This window comes from Mastomys coucha, unplaced genomic scaffold (assembly GCF_008632895.1).
Source record: "Mastomys coucha isolate ucsf_1 unplaced genomic scaffold, UCSF_Mcou_1 pScaffold3, whole genome shotgun sequence".
Lineage (NCBI taxonomy): Eukaryota > Metazoa > Chordata > Mammalia > Rodentia > Muridae > Mastomys > Mastomys coucha.
Window position 1 is genome coordinate 35,423,533 of NW_022196909.1, and position 11,038 is coordinate 35,434,570.

The following is an 11,038-nucleotide window of genomic DNA, read 5'->3' on the forward strand; positions in this document are numbered from 1 at the left end:
TTTTGGTGAGAACCCAGAGAGGCTGTTGAGTTCCATAACTGTCAGGGATCAGCCCGTGCCGCAGTGTTTGTTGCTTTCTGACAAAAGGATAAATGCAGAGACCACGTGGGTCATGGGCTTTCCACGAAGGTAACGTCAGTGAGTAACTCTTTCATTTTAATGTGAATGTGTATACATGCCTGTGGGTCCTAAGGCCAAATTTTGTCCGGGAGCTTTGCCTGTTGGGACTTTTTGCCCCCAAGGAAATAATTATGTATCCCAGTAGTATTTGTTGAGCAGCACATGCATACCCAGACCCAGGACTGTTACGGAGTGGAAGGGAGGCTGGATAGACAAGTGAGCACTGTCAACCCAGTATCCAAGAAGTTCACAAACACACACCAGTGTCCTAGAGCTTAGCTGTCCTCACATGGATGCATCACATGTCTCTTTGCATGTTAGGCAATTACAGCCCTTCTTAGGGCCATCAAGCTCAAGTTTCAGGGCAGGAAGATGGTAAGTTTTCTGATTTTTCTAAAAAAATATTAATATTTGGGGAAATAGCCAATGCTTTCCAATGTGATCCATCATCCTTAATGAGACAAGATCCTCACTTATTTTGTAGGACTTTCGAGCAAGGGAGTTACTGGTTTCCAATTTTCAGAAATATCTAGAAAGTGGGTTAAAGTAGTGTCTTCAGAAATAAGAATGGGCTGGGGGCTGGCAGTGAGGGATCGATGGTGACACAAAAATGGACCAAGTAAGGGATCACTGGGGTTTCTGTAGTGTCCATTCTATAGTGTAAATGGATCTGTCTGTGCATGCAATACCTCTTGCAGCCAGAAGGGGCCTCCCTAGAGCTCACAGGAGCTGGAGTTTTTAGGAAGTTAAAAGCTTTCTGGTCTGGCACTGAGAATTTTACCTGGGTCCTTTGCCAGGGCAGCACGTGCTTAACCATTGAGCCATCTCTCCAGCTCACCAAGCTTAGTTTTTAGGAGGGTTTTTTTTTTTTTCCAGACTGATATAAATTCCTGCAGGAATGGCCACAAGAAGTAACCATACGGTGCTGGGCAGTGGTGGCGCATGCCTTTAATCCCAGCACTTGGGAGGCAGAGGCAGGCAGATTTCTGAGTTCAAGGCCAGTCTGGTCTACAGAGTGAGTTCTAGGATAGCCAGGGCTCTACAGAGAAACCCTGTCTCGAAAAACAAACAAACAAACAAAAAATAAAAGTAACCATACAGACAATATTGTTGAGGCCAACAACTGAGGACTTCATTCTGTGAAGGACAACTAATGTAGACAAAATGGTGTGGATTTATCACAACACCCTGCTTCTTAGCATGTATCCCAGGAAGTGTACTCTGAAGGCTATACATGTTGTGTTTAAGAAAGGAAAAAGCCTTACCTAGAAAACCTCTGACTCAGAATATGAGATTATGGAGGGCTATTTCCTGTCCTATAATTTGCTTGTCCTATAATTTAGTGAAGTAAGGACAAGAGTCTCACTATGAGATGTCATACTCCGGGCTCCCCACTCCCAGACTGTCATCCTTTTCGCTGAAAAGAAGAGCCGTTCTAAAAAGATCTACTGTGCGCTGCAGCTGCGTCACTTCTGGCTTTTAAACGGTGCGAACAGGATGCAATCAAGATTCGGATACTTTGGTCAGCACGCTAGCTCCTTAGATGGGAGTAGCTGCTTCTTAGTCCTGTTAGCAAGAAGGCGAGAGAAGCTTGTTAGCATCCTGTACAGAAAGGGAAGCTGGACTGTGAGAACTGAGGCGTGGCCTGACGCAAAGCATTCTGGGTTATAAGCCTATGGTCCCGAGGGAGAGTAGCTACAGGCCAGTGTCTCTACAGGGAGAGAGAATTTGGGCTTCTCCTCAAAGCAGCCCATGATTCTCTTTCACAGGGGGGGTCACCTCCGACCGTTGGAAAACACGGATTTATAGGTTACGATTCATAACAGCAGTAAAGTTATAGTTACGAAGTAGCAATGAAAATAATTTTATGGTTGGGGGTGTCAGCACAACCTGAGGAGCTGTACTAAAGGGTCCCAGTGTTAGGGAAGGTCGAGAAGCACTGTCTTAGAGACATCAGCATTGGAAGAAGCCCCATTTTGTTTGGCAAGAGCATCGAGAGTTTCTGAGTAGTCCATTGGGAGGTGACCTGTTGATTTCGTGCACCTCATATTTTGTAGTTCTGAGTGTTTGGGGGTCCAGTTCCCAAGGGAAAGTCACGGCTATAAGACAGTGTGGGTGGCAGAGTGCTGGGGCTCAAGGAAAAGTGTTTGTGCCTGGGTTTGGCAACCAAGATACTGTTTAGGGCGGGTTAGTGTCCCAGAAGATAGGGCACAATTTCTCAAGGCCTACAAAGATCTTGGGCACTTGTATTAAAGTGCTCTTGTTTGTTCGACTGGGCAGTGGTGGCGCACGCCTTTAATCCCAGCACTTGGGAGGCAGAGGCAGGTGGATTTCTGAGTTCGAGGCCAGCCTGGTCTACAGAGTGAGTTCTAGGATAGCCAGGGCTATACAGAGAAACCCTGTCTCGAAAAACCAAAAAAACAAAAAAAGAAAGAAAGAAAAAAGTGCTCTTGTTCCAGACCCCCTAAATCAGAACAAAGATGATATGATTTGGGGAATGTATATATTTTGTAAATTCCCCAGTGTTTGTTTGTTTGTTTGTTTTTTAATAACCTTGGAGTTTATTAACCAGAGCATTGGAGGGTCTTCAAATTTGATACTCAGAGTCCCATCCTTCCAAAACTAAACTTGATATACCCATCAGTCTTTTTACTGATCGACTCTACCGTGCGATGCGCTCACGGCATGACAAATGGCTATCCTGTTCCAGCCCACGAACAAGTAGATCACTGTGGTGATGTCAAATTACCAGACACAGACAACTTGAAAGAGGAAGCTCCCTCCACCCAGCCCTTCTCACAAGCGACTGGCTTGTGGTTTCAGAAGGTTCAGTCCATCTCGGTGGGGAAGCTCTGTTCACATCCTGGCGCGTAGAAAGAAGAGGGAGGGGAGTGCTCATGCTCAGTTAACTTGCTTCCCTGCCCACTTCAGTGGGCCCTTCCTAGGAGGATGCCAAATAGGAAGAGGGCGGGGCTGGAGATGTGGTAGCAGGGGCGGTCTCCTGTGTTTATTGAGAACGTATGTGGGGTTGGGGGTTTATGTCCGTGATCGTGCAAACTAGGGAATTACAGCAGTAAGAAGATGTCTAGGAACTGACCCGCATCCCGGGTTTTCAGTAAGGTTCCTGTTCAATGTGTTTCAGGTCAGAGTGAGAATCTACGAACACTTCCTGGAAACACAGAGGGATGGGAAGGCGCCATGAAAACCCCTTCCTAGAAACCAACCGCAAATGGTTGGTTCCTGCTCTCTAATTGCACACTCCCAGAGGAAGGCACCTCAAAATAGTTCTCCACCAACCCACCCATGTGGGTGTTCTCTTTCCTAGCCCAGCTAAAGTGGGACCCCGGTTGTTGCAGAGGTGGGGGTGGGGGTGGAGGGGATGAGTATTTCCTCAAGTAAGATGCGTATGCTCTACTGTGTGAAAAAGAAACGTTAACTTTAGGAAAACATACCTAGGCTATGCAGACTTCTTTCTCATAGGAGGTCGGGAAGGGGGCGTCCTAAGAGAGACAGGGCTGGTTATCATTCCCGAGGGCATCATTATCTACAGTGCTATCTCCCTCCTGATTTTAGGTGTCCTACTATGGTGACTTTGGATATAAGCCCAGGAAAGCATCTGCAGGCTGACCAGAGCCATGGCCGGGAGGCACCATGGTCTTGCAGGAAATCAAGTCATGTATGAGAAGGGCTGAACGGGGGTGGGGCTTGGGGGGGGCAGTGTAGCTTCAAGAATGTGGTTTCATTTTTCTATAGACGGGAGCATACATCTTTGTGTAAAAGGTCACCAAGTCTGACATGGTTGGTCGGTGACATGGCTGGGTGGTCACTCTCTCCTTCCAAAGTTTGCCGTTGCTTTCTAGCATGGATGTAGGGAAATAACACCTTGTTATTTATTGGCTTGTTGACTGTTTCCTTGCTGGGCTGGAAGCTCCGGCAGGAAGAACCTGATATCAGTCTCTTAGTCTTCACGCAAGTCTGGCTCTTGCCTTGAGTATCCAAGCATCACTGTGGCTAGCACATCTGCACAGACCCTGCCAGGTCAGGGACGTGTCCACGGGGCTCCTTGGGTTAGCGCTACAGTGCTCCTGATTGGATAGGCTAGATATCTCCCAGCATTCCCTGGGCAGACATGTATGTGATGGTGGCGTTGGCTTTTCACCGTTCAGTCTCTGCACTGTTACCCTGGGGTCCTAAGACACTGGGTGATACAAACCCATCCACGTGAGGAGGACTCTACAGAGGAGAGCTGTGGGGCTGAGTGACAGGGAATGGGGTGGTGCGTGGTGGGGACAGAAAGGCTTCTGAGATCCTTCCGTTCTACTGTCTTGTCTTTGGTCCCCAGCAGTTGTCTTCCCTTCTGCTTAGAGGTTTCTCTGGATGGCTGACGTCCATCCCTTCTGCCTTGCTCAGATTTCCTGGTCCTCCTCCTCCCCTTTTCTTTTCTTCTTCTTCTTCTTCTTCTTCTTCTTCTTCTTCTTCTTCTTCTTCTTCTTCTTCTTCTTCTTCTTCTTTTTTTTTTTTTGTTTGTTTCTCGAGACAGGGTTTCTCTGTGTAGCCCTGGCTGTCCTGGAACTCACTCTGTAGACCAGGCTAGCCTCGAACTCAGAAATCTGCCTGCCTCTGCCTTCCAAGTGCTGGGATTAAAGGCGTGCGCCACCACTGCCCAGCTCCCCATTTCTTTATGCTTGGTTCTTTCTCTCCAGTGTCTCAGAGAGAGAACAACCCAGCCTTGCAAGTAGATGTCTTGTGTAACTCAGAGTTGTTCCAATGAGCATGCACGAGGGAGAAGGTAGTGCAACAACAACCCCTGGATACTCCCAGCTGTGTTCCAGGTTGTGGCGTCCGAGCACACACCCAGTTAGGGCCTGATGTACCTCTGTGTCCCGACATCCCTTTGCTGCTCCTCTAACTTGATTGTTGGTTCTGCTCCAGACCCAAGTCTAGGTACCCATGTGTGCCAGGTTCTGCACCTCCATCCTCCGTATACGTGCATGCTTGGTTTTCTTCCCATTCAATGGAAGGGGACTCCAGAGTCACTTAGAGCGAGGTTCCTGGTTGTGGGGTGCAGAAGTGAAACCCTGGGAGGTAGAGTCAGGGACAGTAGGTACCTCATGTGACTTGTCCACATGGCCAGATCTCTTCGATGCAGCTGAGACATCCACCCTGAACACAGAGCCCAGTCCTGGAGTGCTGGCCACCTGCTGCTGCCTTTAGAGAGTGTCACCTCCCCTCGGTTTACCTGGGAGAAGCCCTCCTAGCAGGGCTCTAACTCACTACTGTTATGTCTGTCTCTTTTTACTGATGGAAAAATAATAATAACCAAGGTTTGGTATAGCCAGGATGCTTGCCCACAGTCAGGCAGGGTACAGAGCGCTGTGGGCATCTCCTGTGGTTCTGTGGGAACCTGAAAGCCATCCTTTGCTTTGCAAATTACAAGAGGACACATAGGAGTCTGAGCCAGGCTGCTGGCATCATATAAAAAAAAAAAAAGGAATGTATCTCTCTGCTAGAATGCTTGCCTATTGTGGGGGAAGCCTTGGGTTCTCTCCCTCCACTGCCTAAAACCAGGCATGGTGATACACACTCAAAATTCCATAGCTCATGGGGGGAGGGGTAGAGTCATGGGGGTTGGAAATTCAAGATCATCCAGAATTCTAGGCTAGCCTGGGCTAAACAAGATCCCTACCACTAAAGAGAGGATTGGAAATGTCCACCTCCGTTTTACACCCAATTCTTTAAAAAGTTATTGTAAAACACATTTAATAGGAAAAACATGCTGCCTTAAGCCTTTGTAAATATACGACTCAGCCATACTAAGGCCACACACATTTCTGTGAATCCTTCATCACACACAACTGAAGTTCTGAACCCATGAGACAACTCTCTCCCATCCCCAACCAGCCCTAGAGAATCAGTGTTCTGCTTCCTGGCTTTATGGGTTTTCTACTCTCCTGTGTAAGTGGAATTACACAGGATTTATCTTTTTTTTTGGTGGCTGGTTCCTTTCACTCTGTGGTAGCCTATGTCAGACCCTTGAATTTTGAGGAATGCTCTCTGTAAGGTCATCCATGTCTTGAGCATCCCATTCATTTACCTGTGGACCCTTGGGCTCTGTCACATGCTATTAGTCTTTGAGGGGTTGCCATTGCAAAGTACCACAGACTGGGCAGCTTAAACAGCGAAAAAAAAATGTATTTTCTCACAGGCTTGAGTTTGGAAATTCAACGTCAAAGTACCTTCTGTCTAGTTTCTCCTCCTCGCTCCTCGGCTTGACCATGGTTGCATTTAAATGGGAGCTTCATAGAGCCTTCCGTCTGTGAATGTCCCCATGATCTCTGGCTCTTACCAGACCATCAGTTTGGCTGGGTTGCGTTCTGATGCTTAGGGGGTCTTTGAACTTTATTTACATCCTTAAGAGCCCCGTCTTTAAGTATAGTCACATTGAGAACAGAGCTTCAGTAGAGGAACTTTGGAGACGAAATTCAGCCAGTAACACCTCTAAGCTGAAACGCCACAGATGTGTGTGTGCACAGAACTATCCAAGCCTTTGAGTTCAATTCTTTCCCGTGCCTACCTGACAACGAGGTTGTGTAACATGGTATGTGTATCCTTAAGATATGCAGGGTTCACCATGCTTTTTCCTGCATGGGCTCCATCATATCACCGTTCCATGGCACTGGCTAGCTCTTTAGTGCACTTACTGTGCTTGTGAAGAGACCGTTCTGATTTCCTGGTGGGGAGTTTCCTTGAAGTTGTCCTTGGCGTCCACCAACTGGTTGATGTCCACCAACTAATTGATGTCTACCAATTGATTGGTTGGTTATCACCAACTGATTGGTATCCACCAACTGATTGGTGTCCACCAACTGATTGATTGGTGTCTACCAACAACTGACTGATTGGTGTCCAACATCTGGTTAATTGGTATCCACCAACTGATTGATTGGTATCCACCAACTGATTGATTGGTATTCACCAACTGATTGATTGGTATTCACCAATTGATTGGTTACCTCCAACTTATTGGTTACCTCCAGCTGATTGGTGTCCTGCAACTGATTGGAGTCCTCCAACTGATTGGTGGTGTCCTCCAAATGATTGGTGTCCTGCAACTGATTGGTCACCTCCAACTGATTGGGGTCCTCCAACTGATTGCTTACCTCCAGCTGATTGGGGTCCTCTAGCTGATTGGTGACTAATGGCTAGATTCTTCTAGAAATTTGGTGCCTTTGCCCTATCCGCTTCTCCTCTCAGCAACCTAGAGCTCTCAGCTGCTGGAGACATGTCCCAGCAGGGAGGAGAGGGCCATGGAAGTCATCTACTCCTCAAGTCATGCTGCTTTGGCTGTTAGGAATCAACTCTGAGGGTGAACAGTGCTCATGTCAGCTCGTGAGCATATCTGTGCCTGGTGGAGGAGGGAACCTGAGTTGCTCAGGTGCTCACTAACTTCAGAATGTCTGAGAAAGTTTCAAACATCCCTGGGGGGGGGGGGCATCATGTAAAAAACACTGCTGTGGTGTCAGCTCAGTGGATAGAAGCATCTGGGAGAAGTAGGTAGAGGGTGAGAGTGATGCGGGAGGAGGTGATGGGTGGGTAGGCATACGGGAGTGCCTATAAGGCAGAGTGTTGTGAGTTAGAGGCACGATGCGAAGGAACAGAGATTGATGTGATGGTATTGGACGTGCATGAAGAAGGATGTGGGGGGGGGGGAGTCAGAAATAGGGGTGTATGTGTGAAAGAGGAGGAAAAGTGGGGGGTCATGTTAGTATGGGGGTGGTAGGTAGAGTAAGGGATGTGCTTGTAGAATAGGGTATGTAAGTGGGGGTTGAGGTTGGCATGAAAATGTATATAGTATGAGCATTTGGGGGTTAAGAGTATGTTAGAGTATGTGTGTGTGAGTGGTATTGGAAGCAAGGTGTGTGTGGGAGGGGGTGTGCGTGCGTGTGTGGAGGGTTATGTGGGCCAGGCAGGGGTGGAGCTGTAGAGTGGGGTGCTCCGGCATTTGCCTGTGTGGCATATGTGAGGGGGCGAGCAGTGTAAGAGTGCCTATGTTGGAAGATTTGGGTAGGGAACAGGACCAGCGGGCCCCTGCTTCCCATGGCTGCCCTTGCCATAGCTGGAGGGAGGTGGGCGGAAATTGCTCCTGTAACCTGCTGAGCTGTCTCCCGCTGTGGCCTGGAAGGGCCCAGGCTGGACTCGGGCATGATTCATATTCACCTGCCAGGGGAATCAGTTTGCCGGGGGCTGCTGCATCAGAAATGCGTCAGTCTGCATGACTTGTCCTTACTAAGAACCTGGGAGAAATTAAAAATGCGACACGAATAGGGTGGGCGGGAGATCGTACTGTAGGCTGCAGAGGAGCAATTGCTCTCCTTCGAGTAGCTGAGTTAGGCTAAAGGGGCCAGGGGCTGGTCTCCCTAGACTCCGTTCCCCAGAGGAGGCAGCTGCAGCATCCCCCCACCCTGCAAGAGAAGTAACTTTAGAAGGCATGGTGTAACGCTGGGTGAAGGAGCTCAGAAGCCCCTCCTAGGTGCCAGGCCGCCTCTGCAGCTGTAACTCTTTGTGTGCTGCGGTCTGCGGCAGTCTGTGCCTTGGAGGGACGGTGGCTTTTATGAATGGTAGCCTGGGAGTGGCCTAATGTCTGGCTCCTGATGTCAGCACAGTGAATGAACAGTTGCGCGGAGGAGCGTAAAAACCCTCGCACTTGTGAAGCGGGATACCTTCTGAGATTGGCTCTCCAGATGCAGTGTCTCTTGCTGACGAAATCCCAGGTCCCGTGTGTGTCACGGATAAACCGTATACGTTAGGATTTTAAGGAGCCAGAAACCGAAGCTGCATGAGGACCATTGCGCATCTGACTCGGGGACCAGCATCTCTTCTCCCCGAAGCAGCAGCAGCTAGCCCAGACGAGACCCCTTTCCTGCCAGGCACCGGACGAAGGTGCAGGGGAGCTGCAGTCCCCAGAGCTGTGTGTTAGGCATCCGCTTAGCTGGCTTCATGTTCTGCTTCTGTTGGCAGAATTCCTTGCTGAAGCTCCAAGCCCTCGAATCCGGTCTGTGCTCCGCGTTTCTGCCGACCCAGGAAGAAGATGGCCAGGTGCACGGAGTTAAGGACCCGGCCCCAGCTCCCACGCAGAGTGTGCCAACCGACAGCGCGGATCCTGCAGGTAAGAGGCACAGTCTGGGGATGTCCCGCGTGGTACTCAGGAGACACTTCGCTCAGCCTCCGCCGGGACTCAACGACTGAAATGATGCAACATCAAAGCCCAACTAGGAGAACGGGAGGATTTAGGATTAGCTGTGAGGCAGACTTTCTTAAATTAAATGGGAGTCAGCTGGAAGCATCCGTTACAACTTTCTTGTAATTTTTCTGCTTGCTCTGTGATGTGGAGTCATGTACTCTACTCGACTTAGACGGTCTGTATTGTCTTAAAACTTAGCATGCTCTTGAGATACTGAGGTCCAGGGGCGTTTTATCTCCTCTGCCCACTCTGCATAACTGATGTTAGGTAAGCAGGGATGAGTGATCATCAGCTCTTGGCTCATTCCGATCATGTATCCTTGTTCTGGCTTCTTCCTGGTCTGATTTTTTCTTTTTTCTTGTTTATTTTTCTTTTTCTCTTTCTTTTCTTTTTTAGTTTCAATCCTAGGAACGGCTGATTGGCTAGCCAACCGAAGGTAAATTAATGCTCTCAGAAAGGATTCCAGAGGAAGGAAATAGCAATTTACCTGAGGAGGGAGCTTATCCGTCTCTATACAAATCTGCGGGAGGCTTGCTCCCTGGATTGGGGGCGGTGCCTCAAAGGGTTTAGAGGAGCTGGCGCTAGGAGAGGCCGGTAATCTCCAGGGCTTGGAGGAAGAGATTGCAAATGGCAATTCGACTCAGCACACACTTCTTTAACACACTTGTGTTTAAGAACATCTCACGTGCTCTGAGCAGGCCGAATGGTCATCTGCAGTGTTGGAATTTGTTTTAATGAACAGTGCTTGTAAGAGTGGCTAAGGGTAGCTATTCCTGTTACTTAACATTCCTATGATGAGGGAACTGGTTTATGCATTTTCCGATAGTAACTTACTGAAGTGAATTGTGAAATAATACTCGTGGCCGAGAGGACCCCGAGGCCTAGTGGGACATAGTATGTGGCCAAAGACTTCCCTGTGGCCACGTGTCATTGACAATTGGTGGCCTTCTTGGGTGGTAGGTTAGCTCCCCTCCTGTATTGGCCACTGTGTTTGGGTCAAATACAGGTAGAAGACTGACTGAGTCAGTGGCCCAATCAGTGCTTTAAGTCAGATTGTCAGACAGGGTGGCCCCTCTTCTTCAACCTTGTATTTTTCCCTATTTATTTATTTAACATCTGGATCGAACCCCCCCAACTCCTCCCAGTCTCTCCAACATATCTCCTCCTCCCATCCTCCCTCTCCTTCTCAGATAAAGAGGAGCCCTGAGTATCAACCCACCCTGGCACATCAAGTCACTGTAGGACTAGGCACATCCTCTGCCACTGAGGCCAGACAAGACAGGCCGAGTTAGAGGAACAGGCAGGCCACAGAGTCAGGGACACCCCCCCCCCCGCCTGCCCCAACTCCAGTTGTTGGGGGGACCAGCATGAAGACCAAGCTGCACATCTGCTACATATGTGCGGGGAGCCTAGGTCCAGTCCATGAATGCTCTTTGCCAACTCTGGATCTGGTCTACTTCTAAAAAATAGTATATGCAACATATACAGAAAGTCTGCAGCGAATATAAACTAACCTTTGAGTTGTTGGATGTTTGAAACCAGCTGTTCAAGTATCCAGCATGGAGTGTTTAGCATTTGTTGTATGTTGCATATAGATGCTTTTTTGGGTGTTTTTATGATGATTTTTTTAAAATTTTTGAATGTCGAGATGACTATGCTTTTTTTTTTTTTAATTCT

At 48.5% G+C, this 11,038-nt stretch overlaps 1 protein-coding gene across 5 annotated transcripts in view; it reads left to right on the top strand.

Moving 5' to 3' along the window:
* Fam13c (family with sequence similarity 13 member C) overlaps positions 1-11,038 on the top strand; it is a 109,265-nt gene that overhangs the window by 65,231 nt on the left and 32,996 nt on the right. For all 5 annotated transcript variants that reach the window (XM_031346598.1, XM_031346600.1, XM_031346595.1 and 2 more), the window contains one exon: positions 9,139-9,286. In XM_031346598.1, coding sequence (XP_031202458.1) covers positions 9,139-9,286 — 148 coding nt within the window. The remainder of the gene's footprint in view (positions 1-9,138; positions 9,287-11,038) is intronic.